This window comes from Colossoma macropomum, unplaced genomic scaffold, assembly GCF_904425465.1.
Source record: "Colossoma macropomum unplaced genomic scaffold, Colossoma_macropomum, whole genome shotgun sequence".
NCBI lineage: Eukaryota > Metazoa > Chordata > Actinopteri > Characiformes > Serrasalmidae > Colossoma > Colossoma macropomum.
In genome coordinates this window covers 16,242,914-16,268,833 of record NW_023494803.1, presented here as the reverse complement: position 1 = coordinate 16,268,833, position 25,920 = coordinate 16,242,914, and the positions used below count along the sequence as shown (strand labels likewise).

Here is a 25,920-nt window from a genome sequence, read left to right as displayed (position 1 = left end):
TTGCAATCTTTCACTGTGCTTCTTTCAGTGGTAAGTCATTAACTCCATTTTGACATTATCGTTCAAAAGCCATTATGTAACACAGTCCTGCAAAATAGCCTAACACTACAATTCACATTTACCCAGAGTGTCCACTGCAAGTAAGCAGCTAAAAATTTTAGCAGCCGTAATGAAGGAGGACAGGCAAACACTAACAAATTAGGAGGCCTCCACTGGTGACGAATTGAAGAGGGGGCCATCAAATGCATGGTACACAAACACATGAAGTACCCACAAATTATCCTCAACATGGCCTCTCCAGATCCTGAACCACGCCAAGATGGAATAGATCCATTTCAAACTGATCTGTCTGCTCACATTAGGATTTATTTTTCTTCTGCTGTGGCTTCTTGTATGTGGAACATGGCATATGGAGGACTCTCATCCAAAAAGGACACACAATATCTCTCTTTTATGTTAATGGTGAAATACAGTATATCCAGGCTAATGCTTTAGACATAGACAGTGAAATGTAACTTTTATTTTGGGAAAATAGATTCCTCATCCTCACAGACAAATCTGGGCTCCAGTCTATATCGCATTAGCCAGGGCTAATATTTGTGTAGGTGAAAATGGTTGCCTAAATGAGAAGTCCATCCAAGTGTTGGACGGCTGACGCTATTTATATGCCGTGGAGCGGTAGTTCCTGCATTCCTTTGCAGAAAGTAGTGGATCTCCCATGAAGTCTCACATTGTGCAGCATGTGACAGTGCAGCCTTGGCCTGGGCAGAAACAAGTTTGTCACGTCTCCTTAAACTCAGCCTCTGATCTGGCCAAACACACAGCTCACAGGCTTCAGCTTCAAGCCAATTTCTCCATATGACCATCATCTGCCTCAATGGGAACAAACACTGCATAAAACCCAATTACATAAAACCAAATAACCTGGGATTATACACTCTTCCCTGGACATTGTGATGAAATTCACTCCATTAAAGGGGAATTCCACCAATTTCTGCATAAGTAAATGATTCAGATGTAAACAAAGTCGTTCAGAATAGAGGTGAATTGTGAAACGCTCTGTATAGAAAAAAATTTACCAAGTTACAATTGTTTACCATGGTGATGACAGAAGGCATTTCCGTGTTTCTAAAAGAATATGTTACTATCTGTTTTATGATACGTAATTCATTGTTTTATGATAAGTAAAACATATTTTTAATAATTAATTCATGGTAGAAAGTTACATGCGGGAAAACAGTACCTGAAGAAAGCTTTTTTTTTTTTTCAGGTTTAATCTCATTTTACCATTAACAACATTGCACATTAAAACTCATGGAGGTTCACTGAGTGGTTCTGAATAATAAACACAAATATTTGCGTTGTAGATATTGCAACCTGGTTCCTATCATTTCTGTATCATAGTTCTCTACAATGAACCACTTGGCATCAAACCACTCTAAATGACTGTTTACATCTTGAACAACTGAAGACATTTTGAGGCAAGGCATCAGCTGGTAAAAGATAAAGGAGCTTGTTTTTTTTTAACTTCAGTTTCTTATCTAATTCTTGCAAATTATATTAGACCACTAACTCATGTACATTCAATTCAAAAGAGACCATTTACTATTTAACACTAATCTTAATGACTATTAATGACTGCTGAAATTGCACATAAGGTGCCAAATATATCCCTTCCATGGCTGTTAGACTGATACAGTACAGGGCAAGGCACCAATATAAAAGACCACCCCAAGGCAAAAGTACAGCCTCATGTGCCAACCCACCTGTGCCAGCCAAGAGTTTTGTTACATACTCCATTAACTCTGTGAGTAAGTAGCTTTTGGTCAAGCTTTCTGCATTATAAAGATCGTACTAAGTATTTCTTATGATCACAGGGTACCACACGCCGTCTAAAGGCTTGAGCAACCTGCTGCCGTCACAACCTTCACAAGAATTTTGTTGTCAGAGACCACTTTAGCCTCAGACTTTCTGTGCCATGAAATATTCATTAATTGAGAAACTGGGAGGCTTCCCAGTTGTCACAATGAGCAGTTGTTCCGCGTGGCCCATAACAGATGGATCAGGTATCATTCTTTGAGTGCTCTTCATCTATCTCCCTGAAAAAGAACCTTGTCGCACGCCACATTCCCATACAAACTTCCTCTGCACTTCATCAGTGCATGCCAGCAAGCTGGGAGATGCCATGGTAAACAGCAACCTCTCATTTTACTCTTTGACTGTTGCTTTAAACTTTTGTAAATTTCCACTTGATAAGACGTTTAAACACCTGATAATCCATATTAAATGTAATCCAAATAGTTACATAAACACCTTCACCCGCATTCATCTCTGTTAGCAGGAGCCTTTGCTCTGTTGGTAGCTGAAATTTGTTAATTTGATGTTTGCATGAAAAATTCTAACGTTCCTTTGTAAAGATATTTGAAAGAGGTTTAAAATAGGGGAATAAAGTCTCCACTTTAGTCCACTGACAGCTGTCTCTGATTATGGTTAGCCATAATAAATGCATTTCTCCAAAGAAAACGTCTTTGTTATTTGCTGTAGCTGTAACACAAAGCTTCCATCAGCAAGGCCATGTGTTTATACAGAACTGTGCAAAAGTCAGAGACCACTCTTCTTTTATTTAATTTCTCAACAAAACAGTAATTAAGTTATTCATTCATATTTCACTGTCAGGAAAAAAGCAAAAACATATATTCAACAAACATTACACAGAAGCTTTAAAGAATAAACATTACATTTTTCGGTATTTAACGTCCACTCTTCACACCATTTATTACAGCTTCCATTTTTTTTTCAGCAGACTTGCTTTCAGTTTTTCAAAGAAATCTGTAGGGATATTTTTCCACACCTCCAAAATTTAGTCTGCACTGAAATCGGTTGCATCTTCTGCTTCTCACAGTCCTCTTAATCCCAAACTCATTCAGTAATGTTGAGGTTTGGATTCTGAAAACCAGCAGCTTCTTTCTCCTTATTTATGCAAGTGGCTTGTCCTATATCTAATCTCCTCAGAAATATCTCCTGAAAATGAATAACTTGTACTTAATGGCTGTGTTGACTGGAAATTAAATAAATGAAAGGTCTCTGATTTTTGCACAGCACTGTATTTTACACATTCATTTTCATTTAGACATCATTGCAGCACTCTAAATGTGTGTGTGCATGTGAGAGAAAGGGAGATTCTACTGGGCTGTTTGGCTTTATTGAGGGATCAGATTTATTTTTGTTCCAGCTGCAAGGTTATTTACACTGCAAGAATACCACCAAGGTAAAGCTTTGATCCCCCAGCCTTGAACAATCTGGATAGCTTCCATGTCCTGTGCACATTACCTCCCTGCTTCTTATTTTAGGGCATCATCATTAACACTGCTGACCCTGTGTCCACTCACTCTTCCTGCAGGCTTGTGTATCACTTAGAGATGCCACGATACCACTTTTTCTTTTCCAATACTAAGCCCAAGTATCGGCCAATACCAATACAGAGTAAATACATCTTCTTTAAAAACTACCAGGCTTTAAAAGGAAAACACTTCACTTATGATGAACATCTAAAAGTAGTCCTCTACTACCCCACAGGAAGAAATACACAGCTAACGTCACATTGCATCACACAATGTGCTATTTCAGGACAGATTTGTTACAGGATTCACAGATTTTTTCTTTTTTCCCCTCTGATATCTGATCCAGCATTTTCTGCTGATATCGCCTGATACCTGGTACTGGAACAATGCCAACTCTAGTATCAGTGTCTGCCTTCGTTCGTGACCTGCTGAGAATATTTCAAGCTGTAATAACAAAAAACTGAGGCAATGTTTAGCCTTCTCAGTCTCTTTACAGCTTTCAAGAGCTGGTGGGTTGTTTGAGACCAAATTAAATATTCAGTGAATGTAATAAGGCAAAAGTTATATACAGTGACATAAATACTGGGGGGGCTCATTTATTGGGCCCCCAGTATTCAACATGTAGATACTGACACAGAAAGATCTCATTTCTTAAGAACATACCTCACCAGTCAGCTTCCATCAACACTACACAGACAGTCCTGACGTCTGTTAATCTCCGACTTATCATAGATGAGCTGCGTAATGAATAAGTATTTTCAAACACATCCTTCACAATTTGCAGCATATTCATTATTTATAATCCTAAAATCTTTAACAGGTTGTCTAACGTAAACTTTCAGCTTAACCTTAGATGCTAATGGGTGGAGTGGTATGCCTTGAGAGCATCAACTTGTTTGAGACACAACAACAGCAAATAAACAAGCAAATTATACTGTCTTTATTTGTTAACTGAAAGTAATTTTCATATGGAAGCCCAGAAGATCCCATTATTACCCAACTGGTCTTCTCTAGAGAAAATACAACTCTACAGTCTATTTAAAAAACAAAATGCAATATGTATAATTATTTATTTACTAGTCATTGGTATGACATTGTGCTTTAGATATTAGCTCCAATATTAATTAAAATTATGTCTAATTAGAGGTGCACTGCTAAGCACTCAGACACTAAATAGTGATAATACTAACTTACTACTTAATACTAGTTATTTAAGTAGTCATATGCAAAAGTTTAGGACACTGAGAAAACTCCACATACATTTAATTATACAGCCTTTGCCATTGCAAAGCATCTGGGCAGCACAGAAGAGTCTTACACTGTTTTCCCCGTATCCCGCACGCCTTCCCAGGTAGCCAAGCAGGAGGGGCCGCCTCTTGTGACGTCACCAGAAGAATGACCAAGGTTTTCAAGGGAACTTATTTAAAGGCCTTGCGCTCTCCTCCGTTTTCAGACAACTCTGGACTATCCCTCACAAAGGAATTATTTATTTTTGCCCTCACACTAAAGCTTCTGAACCTGGAAGCCAAAGGAAACACCATCCTATATCTTCCCTGTAAGCTGGCTTTAATTCCAATGTTTGCCTGTTCTGTGCATTTTAATACTAAATAATATTTCAAGATCGGTATCCTTTTTTCCTTTCTCTCCATCTCTTTGTGTCTCTCCCTCTCCCTCTGTCTCTCTGTCTCGGGGGATTAACTGAAGTATGCACTTCTAAAGGAGCTGCTTGTGATGGATATGTCTGGGGATTACTTTTTTTTTTTAAACATTTCCTGTACTATCTAATTTCATTGCTGTCTAAAAAGCAAATATTAAAAGCAAATTTAAACCAACATTTGTGGAATGAGCGTGCCTTTAAGACCAAAGACATAACTTCTGCTCAGTAAGGAATAATTGTATCATTAAATGGATTTAAGTGATATGTCGCTGCAAAGCAAAGCCATTTCTGCTCGGCTGCTTTCGAAGCTCTGACTACTCTAGCGTGATGAATGTCCTGCTGTGTGTTTCTGCAGATGTCTTCATTAACCATGTCAGTGCGGCTCGCAGTTCTTCATGTGTTAGGTAGGTTGGGGGTCATTATGACACTGCTTTTTACACCTTGTTCCAAAATTTACTGAAATGTTGCAGAATCATAAGCTTGATGAAAATGCAGCGTTCAGCTCCTAAATATTGAAGAACCAACATGTTATCTGTGTATGTATTTGTTTACTGATTTATCAACCTATTTATTAATTTATCAACCTATATCTTTTAACACAGGCATTCTATCTCTGACCTGCAGCAGTTCTGGATCTGAATTAAGTGGTCTGTCTCTGTTCCTTTTTTTATTAGTAACTGTGAAAACAGTGAAATAACAGTTCCCACATACACACATTTGCAGGATAGTTTTTATTCTGATTTATTTATTTATTTGTTTGATTAATTAATTTACCTTACACAGAAATGTAAATTCTAATGTATTAAAATGTATAAAAATTAATGTTTTTGTATTTTTTTTTGTAATCTTCTATTTGTATTTTGATAAAGTTTAGGAGGAGGTCACTGATATAAAAAAACGTCTGTATCATCTTCGTTTTTTCTTTTTTTTTTATTAACGATTTTTTACTTTTCTACATCATTTAAAATTTGTGTATGTGTGTATGTATAAACTACACAATGCCATAATGTAAATACAATTTCACCTCATGCTGTGTCCTGTGTGTTGGTCACTCAGTTCCAGTGCCCATCTCATGCGGGACTCGCGCGGCTGATCTGCCGGACTCCGCTCAGCGGGTTCTGTGTCCGGCCAACTGCAGTCTGTGGAAAATGTCCGTGTTCGGTTCCGGTGTCTACGCCTCCGTTTCCAGCGTGTGCGGCGCAGGAGTGCACAGGTGAAGGAAGGAGTACATAAACAAAGCATAAAAATGAGTCAAGATACCGAGCCTGATACTGTTCTTTGTTTGTCTCTGGTTTATTGAACTTACTACAGCTGTAAAGAAGGCAAACAGATTTTATTCTCAATTACAAATTTATTTAATAAATTCCATTACTAAATAATATTAGAACTGCAGACCAATTAATCTACACGAAATGTTTTATGAAACGATACTGCAGCAAGAACGGAATTTCTCCATCACTCATCTGAGAGACAAACACAGCACACTGAGCTTACAAACGGCTGGTTTAGCTGCTGTGGCAAACACTGCACACGACACTCTTCACCCAAAACAGCCTTGGGTAATTTGGATAAGCAAAAATGTCACAGGGAAATTTATTTCACAGCTTGTTACGTTTTGCCCTAGTAGAGTGTACAGATGTTATAAAGGAATATAAAAGAATGAGAGCTTTCCGTCACTTCAGTTGGGTAAATTAGCACAGGCAGCAAAAGTTACCAGACATAACACCGCGGTCACAGGCGACCAGCGAAACCCGTGGAAAGCCTAAGATACGGCTTCACACTTTCACCACGTTGCTGGGTTAAGTAAAATAGGCGAAGAGCTTTTTTAAAAAAAACTTTGTTACTAACCAGCCATCTATCAACCTTACAGCGGGATCATAGGAGTATCAGGAGGGCCGCTGGAGATTCAGAAACGGCAGGGCAGGACCAACTACCTCAGCTCCTTCGCACACGGCATCCAGTCTCAAACTCTTTCCCGCTGGTCTGCATCTTTCACGGTGGCCAGTAGGTGGCGACATTTATTATCTACAGCAGGAACGCAGGGAACAATGGTTCATCCAGAGGCCTCACATCACTGGAGTTACATTAGAGAACTCACTATTTACTACCTTTGTGACATTGCCAGATTATCTGCGCTGACAAGCACACGATTTGGAAATTTGATTGCCATTTTGTCAAATTGGGCTAAAAATCTTGTAGTACACCAAGAATAGGGAAGATAATGCAATGTCTGCATTATGCCATGCAACGGCATCCACATTCTTGTAGACTACATATGCTAGTCTTAAACCTTTCACAAAGTAAAGTGACACTGTTGTGAACTGACCGGAATTACGGTTGTTTTCTTCTGTCCCAGGAGCTATCAGCTCACCAATGGAAGTATCCAGCCAAACCAGCAGCTCTTCCACCCCAGCGTCTGGACCAGGTAACCAAAGTAGATTTCAGTTAAGAACATTAGACATACTTGTAACCTGTACTGGAGACCCATCTGTTTCACCCTTGCAGTGAAGAAAACGGTCAAGAAAAACCTGAAGAAACCTCCAGCAGCAGAAAACAGAGGTCTGACTATGTCCTGTAAATACACATACTAATTCTGAAAGAACTCTGTCTCCTGTCTTTTTAAGGAGGTAGGTAACTTAAATCTTCTTTCAGACTGCCAAGTGGATATTGCTCTGCTGCTGGATGGAAGCTACCACATAGGGCAACGGCGCTTCAACCTGCAGAAGAACTTCATTGGTAGACTGGCAGCGATGCTAAAAGTTGGTCCAGATGGACCACGTGTAGGGGTGGTGCAAGCAAGGTGTTTAGCAAGTCTTTCTGTTTATTAATGATCTGCAATGTCTTCATCCTGTACCACAACCAGAATTTGTAATATTTTCATGTTTATTTTTCCAGTGAGTCTCCTCGGACTGAGTTCTACCTAGGCAACTATAGTATGCCTAAAGATGTGATTTTTGCCCTGAAGGAAGTAGCTTATATAGGAGGCAACACCAATACAGGTGCACTTCCGATGCATGACATTACACATGACCATTAATTATGATGTCACCTATAACTTGCCCAAATCTTCTGCTTTCCATAATTTACTATTTGACAAAACTTGAGTTATTACCTTGTGCACAGGCAAGGCCATATTATACGCTGTGCGGAATTTCTTCAATCCTGAATATGGAGTGCGAAGAGGTCATCCACGAATTATTGTGGCCTTTGTTGACGGTTGGCCCTCTGATAACCTGGAGGATGCAGCAGTAATGGCCAGAGAATCTGGCATTAATGTGTTTGTAGTGTCCGTTGCCAAACCTATCCCTGAGGAGATGGGATTGGTGAGGGATCAGGACTACATGAAGAAAGTAAGTTTCTCCGAAGAGAAGGGGTTATAGGAGCAAGAGCATTTGTGTAGTACTTGAAGTCAGTCCTGGAAATTAGTCACTGCTAATTTTATGCTTTTAATGTGTGTCTTACAGGCTGTCTGCAAAGACAATGGTTTCTTTACAATGTCCATGCCCAGTTGGTTCAGCACAAACAAGTTTGTAAAGCCGCTGGCTCAAAAACTGTGCTCCCTTGATCAGTTACTCTGCAGCAAGACATGCTATAACTCAGTCAATCTGGGCTTCCTGATTGATGGTTCCAGCAGCGTGGGTGATGCAAACTTCAGACTGGTCCTAAGCCTCCTAAGCTCCATTGCTCGCAACTTTGATATCTCGGATATTGGATCACGTGTAGGGGCCATCCAGTTCACCTATGACCAGAGGTTGGAGTTTGGGTTCAATGAGCATACAAGAAAAGATGATGCCTTGAGGGCCATCCAGAACATCCCATACATGAGTGGTGGTACAGCCACTGGAGATGCCATCACCTACGCTGTCGAGAATCTCTTCCAGCCTCGTACCATGGGCATGGGCAAGAAGTATCTCATCATTGTGACTGACGGCCAGTCCTATGATGATGTCAGAGGGCCAGCAATTGCTGCTCAAAGAACGGGTGAGTAATTAATCAAGAACCAAAACTAGGTCCCTCTGCTATATAACTCATTGCTGATCTATCTTTGTATGTCCCTTCTTATACAAGATACTCTTGAGATTGGTCTCAAAATCAACAGCAAAGCTCCTCGTACCAAAGATATCTACTGCTATTAGGAGATCAGTGATGCAGTCAATTAAATGCAGCTTGCATGAAATACTAAAAGGCAAAAAGCCACTATAAGGGACTCTTCATGTGTGAAACTTACAGGGCCAGTTTTCCAGACCCAGATTAAGCAGGATAGACTAAAATAAATTTTCAATGGTGATTCTTCATAGCCCAAGACTTTGCTAAATTCATGTCTATAAAACTGGCCTATGAAGTCTTTCTCAGCACTGAAATGAAAAGTAGCTTTGAGAGATAAATTGCAAGGAGACTTTAGTCTGGGAGCAGAAGAGAGGCATTTGTAATAGACAGAGGATTATAACATTTTTTGATTGACTCTTATTTTGCCAGGTAGTGATCTGTGGTTTTGCATAACTCTCCCTAATCCTCACTGAAAATGAGTCAAGGTCAGGCCCTAGATCCTTTAAGAATGCTTCTATCTATTACGCAACTACTGCTGCATATTTTGTAACATTGTAATGTTCAGTGTTATTTAAACGTGATCCTTTAAACGTGTAAAGCTAGCACAGTGCTGTAACCTGTCAATCTTGGCCCATTACAGGGATTACAGTGTTCTCTGTGGGTGTGGCCTGGGCTCCAATGGAGGACCTGAGGGCCATGGCATCGGAACCCAAAGATACCCACACCTTCTTCACCCGTGAGTTCACCGGCCTCGAGCAGTTCGAGCAGCCAATTGTACGGGGGATCTGCAGGGACTTCACCGAGTCCAATTAGAAACTTGTCTGAGTAGGTGGTAGAAAATAGGAAGTTTTTGAGCAGGTGGGAGAAAGAAATATTTTGAGAAGAAAAAAATGCAGTAAAGAAAAAAAAGAAAGCGAGAGAGAGAGAGAGAGAGAGAGAGAGAGAGAGAGAGAGAAAAAGCAATAGAAGAAGAAAAAAGGAAATAGAGAGAATGTTATGGTCTTGTTTGACCATCTCTACACATACTAGAATAAAACAGTAGTTTTTTTTTGTTTCTTTGTTATTGTCTTTCAAAACTAGATATATTCTCTGTGCAAGGATAGGCCTTTCGTCATTGTTTGGTTGGGAAAAGTGTTTGCATGTTTGTATGCTTAAGATGTGTGCTTGATCCAAAGATGTTACAGCTTAATCTGTATAAAATGTACCAAACTCATCCCTCTGTAACGACACAAAGTGTAATTACTTGAGAGACGCAACCTTGTCCTATTTTAGGAAATACACATCTTACTGTAATTTTTGTTTCTTTTCTAAGTTTGAGGTCCAAAATGAACAGCAGTATCATTATCACAGTATTAAAAAAATAACAACAAAGAAAGGCTGATGTATCAGAATGGCGAGACTGTCAGTTTCCAGAAAGGTTTGATGCCTCTGCGTTAGTGGGAGCACAAGAGAAAAGGTCTGCACTCGTGTACAAAAAACAAAGAGCAAAGCTAAGAAAGCTGTCCGTAGAGTGCCCTCTTGTGCCAACCAGCTGTAGTACAGTAAAGTGGAGAGAATACGAGTTAACATTCTACAACTCAAAGGTTCACCAAACCACAGATAACATGCCTGTGTTATATCAAGTAATGCAATCTGTACTAGGGGACACAAACTACACAAGCACTGCAGTACATGCACAGTTTTTTTCTATTACATAATATGTTAGTCACATATTGTACGTTTGAGAATGTTCGGCACATTACACGTATGGATTTCAGATGTTGAGGAATGCATTTGAACTATAAGCAGTAAACTTGTTTTCATCACATATGTATACTTTCTTTGGCTTAAATTATGCTTTCATGTACTTATTGTTTCTTGTATACCCATCTATATGCATGCTGAGCTGCCTTGCAAACTGAGAAGGGAGGGGAGGGGGGCTTTAGAGTGATTGTACATTTCTATTTAATTTATTACTTTCCTCTTAATAAAGGACAAGGTATTTTTACAAGATGACCAGTTGTTGCTCATTAAACTGTTGACGCATTTAAAAATCTGAGGCTGATCGTGTTTTGAACAAGCAGGACATTTTTTTTTAATCTTCCAGATTATAGAGTCACAGCTGAATGTTTGCTACATTTACTTGTTTGTGATACAGTGACTCCACCTAGATACATCAAATGTCTTTATATATGAAAAAGTCAGAGACCACCCTTCATTTACTTAATTTCCAGTCAAAATGGTCGTGAAGTACAAGTTATCCATTATTATTCAGTAGATATTTCTGAGATTAGATAATAAGATAATCTAGTTGCTTGAGAAAAGGGAATGTCAAACAAGTGGAAAAAAAACAAGGCTTCTCAAAACTTCAAAAATTGTTTTACAATATAGAAAAAATTGGATTTCCAACAACTGTGCAAGACCTGGTAGACCACCATCCATCCAACACAATGCTCTGAAATAATGTGTAGCTGTCAAGTAGCTGTTACAGGGAAAAACAGACAAAAATTATTTGCTAATCAAATAAAGAAGCTGCTGGTGTTCTCAGAATAGTGAATTATCCACCCCAGAGTCCAGACCTCAACATCACTGAATGTGTTTCAGATTATGTGGATCATGAAAAGCAAAAAAAATGCAACCAACTTATAAGACTGAACTTCTGAAAAATCCCTACAGATTTATTTGCAAAACTGAACATGTCACATATCCTGAAAAGAATGGAAGCTGTAATAAAGACACAGTGGTGATACAAATACCGAAAAGTTTGGTATTACACCTTATTGCTGAGACTTCTGTGTAATTTTCTGTTAAATATGTTTTCTCTCACATCTTTTGCCAGTGACTGGTAACTAAGCACTAATTGCACAAATTAAAGGGCACAAATTAGCAAGACATGGCACGGGTTGCATATACAGGTACACCATTTAATATTTATTATAGACATTTTATATACATTACTTTTTCAACAGTTGTATTTTGCTATGTGGTACAATCTTTAAAATCTGCTAATCCATAGTTTGTAAATCAAAAAAACTTACAAAACTCATCAAAACTCTTCAAACTGATCAGGTTTTACTTTTTTGGGAAGACTAGAAAAAATACTTTATGTATTAATCATGCATTACACAAACAAAAGGTCTTTAGTTACATCATAAATTGTATGTTTGAAAATAAAAGGGTTTTACAGGATAAAATGTAGGGACAGACTAACAACTTAGAATTGTGATTCACCAAACTTGCTATCCAGATCCCTTAACTTATAAAAATGGAATAAAGAAAAACAAAAATGGGGAAAAAATAAATCTCCCCATGCTTCAAAGCACTGTTATGCCAAAATGAGGTACATGTCAACCTCATTTTCAGCCTAGGATGAAAGAGATTAAAAACAGAATTCATTTTTGGATGTCTGTTCCATTTTCTTAAGAGACCAATCTTACAAGTATCCTCAGGCTGCATGTTTTACAAAAGAGGCTAAGACTACCCCGAAACGGTGAAATAAATAATAAGCCAATAGCGTTCAGTTGCCTAACTTGTGATAAATAAACTCAATTACAGTAAGATGTACAAAAACATCACATAGTGATAGGATGCTGCAGTTTATTTGTCGATAACCTAAAGAGCTCTCGAGGCAAAACGGACTGTGCTTCTACTATCATTTAGTATTTCCATGATGTGATAAAACAATGTTACAGCGACATCAGACAGTAGCATTTATAAGGATAGGACTCAAGAGCTTCCAGTGATGCGGGGTCAGTTGTGAAGGGTCAGAAAGGGTTTAGATGGAGGGCTTGATATTCACACTCCCTTTTTTTCCTTTTTTTTCCTTTAATTTAAAAACGTCTTTAGCACTGTTACGACAGTCTTCATTTATATAAAAAGGATTATAAAAACTATACTTTTTTTTTTGTTTTTTTGTTTTTTTTTTTACACAAAATGTCATGAGGCTAATGCTAATGTATGAAGATGATTGAGCTGAACTGTTCTTTTTAAATGTCTTTATTTTTTCAATAATGCTACATTAATGTCAAGAGGGCAGCTTGTGAGACCGGAAATCGGTTCGTGGCTCTGTGTGGTGGGAGGGTTTAGTTCCTCTGGTGCACTTTGCCCACTTTGTGGCCACTGACGATCTACTGACAAGCATATTAACCTCTCCATGGTCACTGAAACATACCTACAGTACACGTTATCAGTTCATTTCAAACCCAATTAAAAGAAGACAAACACTGGTGTAACTCCAGCTCTGACTTACAGTAAAGTACAGTTAAATGTTTTTTTTTGTTCCATTTTTTGTTTTCAGGAAAAAAAAAAAATAAAACTAAGTGGGAACTCCACCCAGACCTTGCTAAACCAACAGTCCACCGCTTGGCACCTGGGATCGTTGCGTATGTGCGTTCAGTGGTGAGGGGGCGTGGCAGAGGCCGCTTCAATGTAGTGTAAGAAATGCTACTCTCGTTACACAAGGCAGTGAACCAGTCGAATCTTTCTCTTGCTGTCTGATTGTGAGGACGAGTTCACTCAGGCTTTCATGAGCGATCTTCTATACAAAAACTTTGGCCAGGGCATCGGCCCCAGCACTCCCTATGTAAGCCTTAGATGGGTGAAAGGCAACATCGTATATGGACTCGTCCGACTTCTTCCTGTGAGCAGTGACTTCCTGTACACACGTTTTGCTGTCAAGGTTCCACAGCCGAATGGAACAGTCATGACCTGTGAAAGACAGTCAAAAGCATAAACCTCCACTCTCAGTGTCTGTAAACGTTTAAGTGCACCGTGTAATTTCAGAGATGCCTGTAGTGCATAACTGTCGTTCAGAGGGCGCAACTTATGAACTTTATTTCGTAAAAACTTCAACTTAAAAGGTGACTAGTCATGCTGTTAAATAGCCTTGATCAATTTTCCAGCCCTCTAAATAAACATTCAGAACAAAACTCATGAAATTTTGCAGTATACTGCTACAGATCAAGAACCAATAAAGCTTGATTCCTACATCATTTGGACTCTTACAGCTGGTGGGGGCGTGGCTATATTGGCCATGGTTATGGCAATACCCAAGGGTTCTCCTCTACCTCTGCTCTTTTATGTTTGCAACTTTGTAAATAACTAGGATTTCTGTGGTATTAATATATGTTTTTACAGAGTCAGTCAATATGCTGACTTTTGCTGTTGCATGAAAAAGCCAGCCTTTTATTGCACACCGCAGAAAGCCTGGGAAAGAGGTTACAGTTAAAAAGCTGCTGCTGCTATAAATGCTGCTATAAACCTTAACTGAATTTGTACTAAGAAACATTTGCGTGTGTTTGAAACACTTCAAGCCAGAAGATTATATGCAGGCTGTAAAGCCCCTGTCAATATGGTTTCAAATGTTTAGAGCCCAAAATGATTGAAAGCAGTGTCTCCCAGGCAATGTCAACAACCCAGCTCCAGCGGCAGTGAGGAGCGACACCGCTATTCGGTGAGGTTCAGCCCTAAACACTTGTGATTAAAAAGTGCAAAACGGAGAACAAGCTGACTAATGGTCATTTTAGAGATCTAATTACATTTTGCGGAACGCATCTGAGAACTTATAACAAGTACATCGCGGACATATATTGTCTGATAACATTATGTCTATAACCTATAGCTAGCTAACTACTGGACCATGCTTCTGAAACGGACGTCACACAAGCTCCCAAGTTATGAGTCAGCACGATCATATTTGCACGCACAGTGGAGAAATGTTTTGTGTGCCTTATTGTGTGTCACACCTGTAAAGTACAAATGCAGGGTAACACTGTGAGCCATGATGATGAAGGGAGGTAGCTAACATAATACTGAAATATGTATTATTTTATTCCTACAGTTAGGCGCACCGCTATAATGGCTAACTCAAGTAGGTAGAAGCATCTAGCCAAGCACAAACAATGGTGTGAAGTACCATTAAAAATTGTGGAAAACCTTAAATAACCTACTTAATAGGAGTTTCAGCTGGGACTCAGAAGGAGAGCAGTCACTTTATGTCAGGGGAACAAAAAGGAATGCGAGTAGTTGGCGTATACATACTGCTAACTCTCACTGGTACTTCAGCAGATCTAACATCACCTACAGCGTCAAATTCAGACAAACCTTTTGTGGACACTTGATAAAAATAGACAACTGAGATCGACTGTCTAACTGAGCTTACACTGTTGAAAGGAAAGCTCTCGACAGCATTACTGTATGTTTGCCTCAGATCAGAAGGATTAGCTTAAATACTCTGAAGTAAATTTGTTTTTCATTCATGAGCTGAAGTCACTGACTCTAGTACGTGTTTTTCTCTCTCATACTACAGCTGCAGTCATGTGTCTTCTATCGCTTCCTACAACCCAACTTCGATCAAAAAAACATTTTTCCGGTTGGTTCAGAATCAGCTCTAAAAATGTTCAGAGTCATCCAGCCATATTTAACTTCAAATACTACTGTGGCTAGTTCTGTATAGCTGGTTAGCAAGACTGCCTTTTCTGTAGCAAGGGTGAAGAGTCTGGGTTAGTGGATAGATGTGGATGCACTGTTTCTGTTGTGAATGAGTTTCGGCGGTTGAATGAGTGAATGTTGACAGACTGGGAGAGTCATGCTGCTGTGGTAATTCTTGGGAGTCCTCTGTTTAAAAAAAGGCCCAAAAACATCAGCGGTGCATTTTGTCCTTGCTTTTTCCCCCTTTGAAGTGACCTTGATGGCAAAATGTTTCAAATGTTTTCAATGGAAGTCCAAGTCTGGACTGCAAGCAGGCCAGTTTAGCATCCAGACTCTATGGAGCAATGCTGTTGTAATACGTGCAGAATGCGGTTTGGCATTGTCTTGCTGAAATAAGCAAGGCTTTTCCTGAAAAACATGTTGTCTGGATGGCAGCATATGTTGTTTCAAAATCCATATATACATCGTTCAGCATTAATGGTGCCTCCACAGGTGTGCAAGCCAACCATGCTATGTACAATAATGTTCCCCCATACCATCACAGATGCTGGCTTTTGAACTGTGCGCTGATAACATGCCGGATGGTCCCTCTCCTGTTTAGTCAATGATTTCCAAAAAGAATTTCAAATTCTGATTCGTCAGACCACAGGACACCTTTTCCACTTCACCTTAGTTCATCTTAAATGAGCTTAGGCCCGGAAAAAGTGATGGTGTTTGTGGAACCTGTTAATATATGGTTTCTCCTTTGCATGGTAGGGTTTTAATGCATTTGTAGATGCAGTGATGAACTGTGACAGACAGTGGTTTTTGAAAGTGTTTCTGAGCCCATGCAGTGATTTCCACTACAGAATCATGTCTGTTTTCAATGCAGTGCCGCCTGAGGGCCCAAAGATCTCGGCCATCCAATATTGGTTTTTGACCTTTTCTCTTGCATACAGAGATTTCTCCAGATTCTCTGAATCTTTTAATGACATTATGCACTGCAAATGATTAAATCTCCAAGTTCTTTGCTATTTTATGCTGAGAGGCATTATTCCTGCATTGTTGTACTATTTGATCATGCAGTCTTTCACAGAGTGGTGAACCCCTCCCCATCTTTACATGTGAAAGACTCTGCCTCTCTGGGATGGTCTTTTTTTTTGTCTAACACACAACCATGTTACTGACCTGTAGCCAATCAACCACCAGGTGTTTTTTTTTAGCATTACACAACTTTACCAGCCTTTTGTTGCCCATCACAACTTTTTGAAATGTGTTGCTGCCATCAAATTCAAAATGGGCACATATTTATCAAAAAACAAAATCTGTTAGTTTTAACATTTGATATGCCATCTCTGTACTATAAATGATTTTATATTGATTTGAATGTTTTTATTTACATTTTGCACAGTGTTTGTTGGAAACGGGGTTGTGGAACTGCAGCCAAAATAAAATTACACTTAAACTTTCATTCTACCGTAAACGTGTTCAATAAGCTGAGAAGTTTTAGCAAGTTTGCCAAGTAAACAGCACCACCAGCACTTACTTCCTGACATCAGGTAGATGCCATTAGGATCCACTGCTAGACTGGTGACAGCATCCAAGTGAGCCACCATTGCATGGATAATTTTACCTAAAGGGAACAAATAAAATCAGGTCCCATAAATAAATAAATAAATAAATAAACAAATAAATACAATGATAAAAAATAATTTCCGAAATTTAGGAATAAAAAAAAAGTACAAAAAACTTGTTTATGTTCCATGGGTACCAAAATGTGAATAAAAATCAGTTGCACATCTGAGAAAAGGCTGGACCTACCTGATTTATTGTCAAAGAATTTAATGTGTCTATCCTCATGAGCTGTGATTGTGACCGGCAGGGTGGGGTGACTCACTACTTTATTAATGTGATTCCCAGCTGGAAGAGCTGCAAGTAAACAAAGGGCATCAAGCTCCACTCTCAGATACTTAATGATCAGATCAACTCTCTGCAGTTCTCCTATCTTAAAGAAATGTTATTAGTCAGTTTTCAGAGCTCAGTGTTTTTAAGCTACAACTACCCAACTTAAGTGGCACTATAGCTCAGCTAGCTTTGGCATATGAGTCATGTTACAGCACTGCAGTGTTAGACACTTTGTGAACGGAGATGGGGGGTCTTACTGCTCTCTCTCTGTGCTGAGAACTCCACAACGGATTGAGATGTCTCCAGATCGTAGATGACAGTGCTGCCTGTGTTATAAGACGCCACCATGTACGCTGGATCACAACCGTTAAAATCTACTGATGTGGGTACACCATGTTCTGCAAAATAGAAATAATCGCACAAATAAGCACACCTGATTCATCAGTACTAACTTCATCTCTTTCCTATTCCTACTGTTAGGCACTTTTCATTTATCTAGTCTGCACCTGCAACCCGTCGCACTACAGAACTGAAGAGCTGCTGGACTTTGTATGAAAATTGACAGAATGTCTGTGAACCTAGCCACAGCAAAAATTAAGGACAAGAAAACAGCAATTTGTTAAGAACAAGAGGTACTCCATCACCTCTTTCTGAGTTAAATGTGCAGAGGCAAGGTGACTTCTCTTGAGGGTTCCACAGCTTGATGGTTCCGTCGGCAGAACAGGACAACAGTCGGTTTTTGATTCCGCTGTAGGCCAGTCCCCAAACAGCATCAGTGTGCCCCAGTAATGAGCCAGCCAAAACACTGGGATCTGAGCAAAAAGGAAAAATTTAGAGTCCAGAACTGCCATGTGGCACCAATTTCAGCCATTTTGAATAGTCTGAATTCTGATGTGCCCAAACACTTGTGATGTTACTTGTGTGCAATTAATGTGTTTTAATATAGCTGTCATATAAGCAAGCTACTTAAGACATTTTAAACAAAGACTGTCATTAATGCAAAGCACAAAAAGCTATTTGAGTGCTAAGAGCACCCCCTTGTGGATAATACAAGCCAGGTTCATGATGTGCTGAACATTTCATAGAAAATAAGGCAAGAAGCACCAGTGCATGTCCTCACCATATGTGTCATAAGGGTCTACATTAGAGCTGGGTATATTCCACCACTGTATTGTTGAGTCAATGCCACCGCTAAAGCACTGCTCCCCACTTGCAGTAATAGCCAGGGAAAGCACTGGCCCACTATAGAAAGAAATGCATCAGCAAACAAATGAACAATTTTCACATTCTTAGCTGCCAATGAGTCAACTTTTTTTTAATTTGCCAATTAAACATTAGCAAAACACTGAATACAGTTGGATTATAAAGAAAAAAAAATGGCCTTACATGTGCGCTCTGAAAGTGTATATGGGCTCCACATCAAATGAGGCACTTCTAAAAAGCAATAAGGGGAAAAAAAAAATCTTGTTTAGCACACTCACTTTATCAGTAAGAGAAACATGTATGAAGTTTATAATTTGCCATAAAGGGCAAAATCTTCATCAGTCAGTATCCAATCCACCCCAACCAAACCACTTGCTTTTTAGCAGGAACCGTCTTCTGCAGGTTCCACAACTTCAGGGTGTGGTCTTCAGAGACGGTGACCAGCACTGGTTCTACAGGATGGAAGGCCAAGGCACGCACTCCATCAAAGTGGCTGCGCAGAGTATACTTCGCATTCCATGTCTTCCTGAATGCGTCCTTATTGGCCGGCATCTAAAAATAGAAAGGTGGGGGAAGGGGTGGGAGTGCATTTTAACAAGTGTGAAATGAAACCTGGAAATGGTAGGTCTAGTAACCGTGGGTCACCAGCATGCTGCAACAGCACTAGCCTTAGAAAACTGAAATCCATCTAGAATGTGACATTCGAGGGAAAGTCATTTCTGGGCCAGCAGTTATCTAGTGTCCCAGAATAAATCAGAGGAACTGAGCCAAGAATGCTCTCATGCCTCCCTAAACGTGTTCCTTTATTAGTTCCTTTCCTTTTGGTGCAGAATCTAGGGTAAGACTCCAAATGACAAATGAAAAAAAATAATGAATATATTCACAATTATTTCCACAGAAATACACTAATGTGTCATTATAATCATAACTCTAAAATGGTTTAAGACTAGAATTATGTTTCCCATCATATTTGTCTTTTAAATTATGTGAGCATCAGCTTGACAACAGTATAAAATGCTGTAGCTTACTGCAGTGGTGCAGCAGCAACATGTTTACCATTTCTGTTCTAAAACGAGCGTTAGGTCCTGATTTCACGACCAATTAATCTAAAGAATGCTAGAATAAGTGCAAAAAAACCCAACACCATGATCAACACTCCGTGAACTGCTGTTGCAGTCACAATGTGCCTTCCTGTCTGCTGATGAAAGAGAAAAAAAGAACTGCTGACTGGGTTGGGAGCAAGTGATCGAGATTACAGGGTGGCCTATTTGGTAGGAGAAAAACTGTAAAAGTAAAAAAGGCACGCTGGACCACTTACATCATAGCTGTAATCAGCCTCATCATTGGACACTGTCAGGTCAGCAAGGTCCCCCAGGCCCAACACACTTTCCAACACATCATCCGAGCCCATGATAAAGGACTTTCCCCCTCCGGATGGAAATGGCAGTGGTTCAGCTAAGCATAAAAAGGAGAAAGACAGTTCAATTCACACAGTGCCACATCTCAGTCAATGCTTGCCCCACATACAGAAAAGTTTAACAGTACTTCACTTGTTTCATGTTTATCAATATTGCTATTTAATGTGAAAACATTTCAGTACTAAGCCTGGAATAATTTGACAGTGTTTGCAACCAACACCTATCCTGATGATGAAACATTTAAAAAAAAGAAATGTAGAAACTGGGACTACATCTACCTGGATCAGCATTATAGAGATCACTAAACTACAGAGAAATATAACATTTTACAGGTACAGTAAATCGAATAAAATGCAGATATTTTAGCCCAAACGTCAAATAAACATCCTGGAGTATAGTGATGACCACCACAGGTGGTGCAAAGTGCAGTCAATGCTCCTCAGGCTCCTCCTGCACACTGGTTGAGATCTTATACCACGTCGTCACAGAACGAGTGATTAATGAGAGATGGGACAACATGTAGTATAATGACCAAGCATTCGCTAGATACATATAACAGTGGCACTCCTGGGTACGGAGGAATATTCTGGGCAAAATAACAAGACACCAGTCCCTAAGCTGGCTGCTGGGCAGACTTGAAGGTAATCTCTACCACCCAGAAAGTCAGTGTTGACTTGAGCAGCCCCTGGATTCTTGCCACTAAAGCAAATAAACAGTTGATGAATAAGCAGTCCAGTACACATAATGCCCTGCCAGGAAGTGGTGATAGATATAACATGGATATATTCATGGTGCTAAAGGAAACAACTGCAATACAACCACGAACAACAAAGGGGACAAAACCATTGGGCTTTAAGGCAATACCAGAACTGTTCAGATATCACAAGCATAACATGTCCACGATGTGTACAGCTCATCCATAGGTGCGTTTCCACCAGACAGTGCAGTACAGCACAGTACAATTATAAAATAGTGACCACGCATTTTGTCGTCATGTCCACTGCCAAGTACCACCAACCATATCAGACCTGAGTACCCATGCTGTATTTGTTCACCATTCTCACTGGGATACCAAACATACTAAACTGGGATTTACAGGTGGAGCAAGAAATTGCAGACCACTGAAACACCCTTGTCATCTCTCATTAGACAACCAGCATTTCTAAAAACACCAGCATGGGAGAAATCACTGTGACTCCTCAATAAAAACAAATGCAGAGTCCAAGTTAATCAGGACTTGGAGTTTCTTAATTGTCACAACTGTTGTGTGCATTTACTGTAAACACTAGCATCACATAAGAAATCATTTTAATACCACACAACCGTCAGAGAACCTTGCCTACTTTCATTGTCACTAGAGATGCACAGAATCGGCCATGATCGTAATCAGGAGAATTCTGTTCAACACACAAAACAGGCAATCAGCCAATTTATCGTTTTTATTCCACTAGTTTTATGGCGTATATAACATGAACCAACTAAGTGCACTCACGCTGCATTTGAATGCAGCTGCTACACCTGTACCAAACTTCGTAGACTCACTGCATTAAAAAGCCAGATGCCTCTTACTTTCAGTGTAGCACTTTACCTGATTCATGTTAAATCATGTTTAAAACAGGCAACTGACTTTAAATTGAAAAATATTCAATGGCAGTTAAAAATATGCTAGTGTATTTCATTTACCCCACACAGCATGAGCTTCAGCTTAAATAATAATAATAATAATAATAATAATAATAATAACAAAAAACAAACAAATAAAAATAAAAAAAAACTGACCATTGGCCATAAAGAAATCAGAATCATCTATAGAAAGTTCTGGGTTCAGATTAGTAACCATATAATCTCATACTTCATACGGTAATCAGATCAGTCTACACGGAAATGCTTTTTAGGTCCATTTCCATGTCAGAGGCCGAACAGGACGTATAACACCAAAGGTAATTCCCAATGCGAGACCCTTAGGAAGGACGCTAGCCAATGGGCAGCCACCAATAGGACATACTGATTGCAGCCTGGTAAGCTAAGTGGCTTGCAGTAGATTCTTCTCTATTTAAGCACATATGGGCAGATGGCAAGTAAAGTAAAACACGCCCTTCAAATCTGTGTTCCATGACGATTCGTGTGAAAGACTACAATTACACATCAGGACTAGTGATAGGACAAAGCGTAGATCTTTAAACTGGCATTTTCTATGGCAATAAAATTAGTGCCAAATAAATCTAATTAAACAGCAGGGACTAGACATGTACTCATGTGTTCGACTCAGACAGCTCCAGTCAGCAAGATGGTACGCAATAAGCTGTGAATACTCATCAGCAAAGGGCGAGAAGAATGCTGATGCAGCAAGTGTCCTATGTAAGATTCTGCCAGGAAGGCCAGGGTGTAGCCCAGAATACACACAAGACACACACTTCAGGAGTCTTGTGCAAGCCCCCAAAATAACAGGCCATGTGTGCGAAACTGAAAATGGACTAGTAGGGTTGTGCTGGTAGGTTAGTGGAGAATGATGGTATTGTTAGGGTGAGGAAGCTGACGCTTTTACCCCACTCTGTGCCATCTCCTGAACTCCGAGCCTCGCCTGCGCCCTCGCCGTCCTCAGCATTCACTAGGAAATCAAATTCCTTCAGTGCTTCTTCCGTGTCCGGGTCATCTGGAAGGTCCGATGCCAAACCCTCATTTCCCACCTGAGAAGATATATGCTATTTTATAAGAATCATCTTATTGTTTCATTACCGTTTTGACAACTTATATTTGTGACAGTGACACAAAGCAATGAGAATGTGACTTCACTTCACCATCACTGTTTCTATTCTCAGCTTAAGATTATCTACAAATATTACAACATAATTAGTGAAGCCAGAAACTCTCTCAAGGTATAGTCGGAAGATTTATGGAGACATGACAAATATTACACTACTTGTATAGCCATTACAGATGTTTCTGTATCAAAACTACAATTCTGAGACTTGCAGAGTAACTAAAGCCACTGACATATTTATTAATATTTTAGCCTGAGACTATATTTTTCAACCTGCAAAAGGGTATTATGTGATTTGTGTGGTAGTCATGTTATTTGTTTGTCATTACAGTTATTATTCAATTATTCATAGAGACCAATAGATGGAGAAAAATACACTAGACAGGACTGCTGATATACTGCTACATGATGACCTCCTAATGCTACTTAAAAACCCTGCCACTTGTACTGTTAAAATATGCCATAAAAGAACTGCTGTATTCCTGCATTTAGTTAACTAAATTAAATTACCTGCACATCATTACCACATACAGAGATGCAACTTGCCAGTACAGAATAGATCGTTAAAAGACTTTCCTCTCCTGTTTCTCACCTTAATTTTGTGTTTTTTTACTCTTTGTTTATCAGTCCTGTTCGAGATGTCTTCCATTAAGTCTCCCTCTTCATCCTCCTCTTCATCACTGTCGTCTGCGTTTTCTAAGAAGTTAAATGTCTCCAGGACGTCTCCTGGATTCCTGCAAGACAAGCAAAATGTTAATCTCTGAAAAGTTGAAAGTTTTTTCAATAAATAAATAAATGTAACACAAGAAAACTCTTAACTAAAAAATTAACTAGCTTGTTTTAAACATTTGCTAAGATCTGCACAGTCTTATTTGTTACAGCACAAGCAGTTTATTTGAAGATAACAATGTGGGTTTAAGTTATTTGTACCTTTTCATGTCTTGTCCCTTCCTTTTGGCTGGAGACTCTCCTCCGTTGAGGATTTGCTCCAGGTTCTTGGTTTCCACTGAGCCATTCTGCTCTGAGCCAGATAACCCCAGTAAAGATCGCACCCGTTGTGACCGCACATCCAATATCGTGTCTGTGTAACCTACTTCTTGAAGATACCTGAGAGAGAGAGAGAGAGGAGAGAGAGAGAGAGAGAGACTCTTAAATTACTAAAATTGCTACCATTTAATACACAGTCCACAGAATCTTACATGTAGTAATATTTGACATAAAAATTGGAAAAAAAGAGAACAGACAAGAAATAATCTCTTTTTGATGACTTATGTCATGGACAACTTTTCGGCAAAATGACCTTGAGGTTTCCAAAGAGTGGGTCCACTACAAAGAGGGCACTGCGCTCACAAAGCAAGCTCCCAGAGCACTTCTTCATTAAGTGTTCAAGCAAAGAAAAACAGATAGTGAAAAGAAAATATTTATAGTCCCAGGTTGTGATTAAAAGCAGTAAAAAAGTTGATTCCATTAGCCCAGAGGCTAATATCTGGCAATAACTCCTCCCCAGCTCTGACCAGCATGGCAAACCAAAAGGTCTATGGGCTGCAAAGCCTCACAGACTACATCAAATCACAGGAAAAGGAGAAAAACCCTTTGTCTCTGCTGCTGATACCTTTTATACCTGTAGCCCCTCCCTTTGTCTAGGTCAGGGTAATGATTAAAAAAAATAGCTTGCACATGTCTTCAACAGTACCATTCTCTCTATCTTCACAAAGATTGACATTCACCAGTATTTTCCTATTTGGGATTTGGCAAGAACAGAATTTACGCACATCCAAGAACACAAAGCTGTGAACAACTGTGCCGTTTAAGAACAAGTCACGAATCTGATGCAGACTTTTCTTGGGACCTTTCTCAAGAACAAATTTAAAAAGAAAGTTAGGAAGATACTGATGAATGAGGCCCAATGTCTTTTGGGATTCAGTACATTAAACTAGTCTTGTTGATGAAGAAGGTTCCTGACTTCATCACAGTGACTCAGAGCAAACGAACATCAAATTAACATCAGTCAATTAATTCAAAAGTCCAACCCTGATTTATTCCATTTCCAGTCAAAACAGTCATTAAGTACAAGTTTGCCCTTATTATAGCTTCTATCCTTTTTTGGGAGACCTGCTTTTATTTTTCAAAGAAATCAGCAGGCATATTTTTCCATACTTCATACTTCAGTCTCGGCAGTTAGATTTTCTGCTTCTCACAATCCAAGTAATCTCAATTACCAATTTAGACTCATCAGTCTATAAAGCCTTACTCTATATCTCAAATGTCCAGTTTTGGCCTTCTAGCTTTTTTCCCCCCAAATTTCCTTTTCTTGTCTTCTCACAGTAGACTGTGGATTTTTCAGATCTGAAGCAAGAGCAAAGAGTCTCAAGATGAAAGCTGTAAGCACAGTCTCTCTGATGGTGACAGTTTTGGGGTCTACCAGCTCTTGTGTAGAGTCACATTTTCTTTTCTTTTTTTTTCCTTTCTGTTCCCTTCCTTATAGACGTGGATTAACTTTTATCTAATCTTCTCACAAACATCTTCTTAAGCCATTTTAGATGAGAAAGACCTCTGAAGACAGCTAAAGTGTGTTTGAGTAGCTGCTCGTGTGAATGTTAGTGTCTCGTTAAAGGGGAACATAATGTCTGTGACACCTTTGGGAACATCTTTTGTCGGGAGGACACAGCTGTGACTCGGGTTTAAGACCGGAAGGATGGAAGAGTTGGCAGTAATGTGCACAAAGTAAAGAGAAGAGAAACTCAATGCTTTAGTGTTGGAGGCTTTTGTGTAATTTTCTTTTAAATATAATCTTATTTTTCCTGCTTTTGTTTTTAACACCTAACGGTGCATAACTTACTTAATAGCTATTTTTGACCTGGAAATTTCATAAACGGTAGGGTAGTCTCTGACTTTGGCACAGTACTGTGCTTTCGGTAAAGCACAACAGACCTGCTCTGATTGACTTTTAATTAGCATTAAGGTTCAGCTCTCCTCAGTTCTGGAAACTGTTATAACATGCACAGCACATAATCCAGAAAGTTTAACTTCCTTTCTAGCTTATGAGAAAACTTACTGTCTTAGGAGTTGCCGGCCTTGCTTCCAGGTTAACTGACTGTTCTGTGGTACAGCGGGCACCTCTGTGTCTTTGGTATCTTCTGGGATAAAAGCCATTATTAATAGGTCTCATTTCAGCGAAGCAGCTTTGTACACTAATGACAA

The 25,920-nt window shown here is 39.4% G+C and overlaps 2 protein-coding genes across 3 annotated transcripts in view; one reads left to right on the top strand and one right to left on the bottom strand.

Moving 5' to 3' along the window:
• The first annotated feature begins 4,782 nt into the window (after positions 1-4,782).
• On the top strand, positions 4,783-11,040 carry coch (coagulation factor C homolog, cochlin (Limulus polyphemus)). The gene is made up of 12 exons (XM_036592980.1): positions 4,783-4,896; positions 5,354-5,402; positions 5,601-5,645; positions 6,055-6,211; positions 6,869-7,002; positions 7,355-7,423; positions 7,504-7,557; positions 7,651-7,798; positions 7,894-7,997; positions 8,122-8,348; positions 8,463-8,979; positions 9,686-11,040. Exons 2-12 carry the CDS (start codon positions 5,354-5,356, stop codon positions 9,856-9,858), a joined length of 1,677 nt encoding a protein of 558 aa, XP_036448873.1. The 5' UTR covers positions 4,783-4,896; the 3' UTR covers positions 9,859-11,040.
• A 1,054-nt stretch (positions 11,041-12,094) lies between these two features.
• Positions 12,095-25,920, bottom strand: part of strn3 (striatin, calmodulin binding protein 3) — a 24,109-nt gene continuing 10,283 nt past the window's right edge. The window contains exons 4-16 of one of the 2 annotated variants that reach the window (XM_036592979.1): positions 25,775-25,853; positions 23,650-23,826; positions 23,312-23,453; positions 22,504-22,645; positions 19,859-19,995; positions 18,917-19,092; positions 18,724-18,771; positions 18,458-18,579; positions 17,982-18,149; positions 17,595-17,735; positions 17,254-17,361; positions 16,979-17,065; positions 12,095-13,731 (exon numbers count right to left, since the gene is read on the bottom strand). In XM_036592979.1, the coding sequence (XP_036448872.1) occupies positions 13,562-13,731; positions 16,979-17,065; positions 17,254-17,361; positions 17,595-17,735; positions 17,982-18,149; positions 18,458-18,579; positions 18,724-18,771; positions 18,917-19,092; positions 19,859-19,995; positions 22,504-22,645; positions 23,312-23,453; positions 23,650-23,826; positions 25,775-25,853 (1,697 nt within the window). In that variant the 3' untranslated portion in view covers positions 12,095-13,561. Of the gene's footprint in view, positions 13,732-16,978; positions 17,066-17,253; positions 17,362-17,594; positions 17,736-17,981; positions 18,150-18,457; positions 18,580-18,723; positions 18,772-18,916; positions 19,093-19,858; positions 19,996-22,503; positions 22,646-23,311; positions 23,454-23,649; positions 23,827-25,774; positions 25,857-25,920 lie in introns of both variants that reach the window. The other variant, XM_036592978.1, reaches the window with a different exon arrangement.

Excerpts from the sequence above, each read along its gene's own strand:
- coch (XM_036592980.1), top strand. The coding sequence starts at position 5,354 with ATGTCTTCATTAACCATGTCAGTGCGGCTCGCAGTTCTTCATGTGTTA. Across the intron at positions 7,424-7,503 it reads CACCCCAGCGTCTGGACCAG|TGAAGAAAACGGTCAAGAAA; the intron begins GTAACCAAAGTA and ends TCACCCTTGCAG. Across the intron at positions 7,998-8,121 it reads AGGAGGCAACACCAATACAG|GCAAGGCCATATTATACGCT; the intron begins GTGCACTTCCGA and ends CCTTGTGCACAG.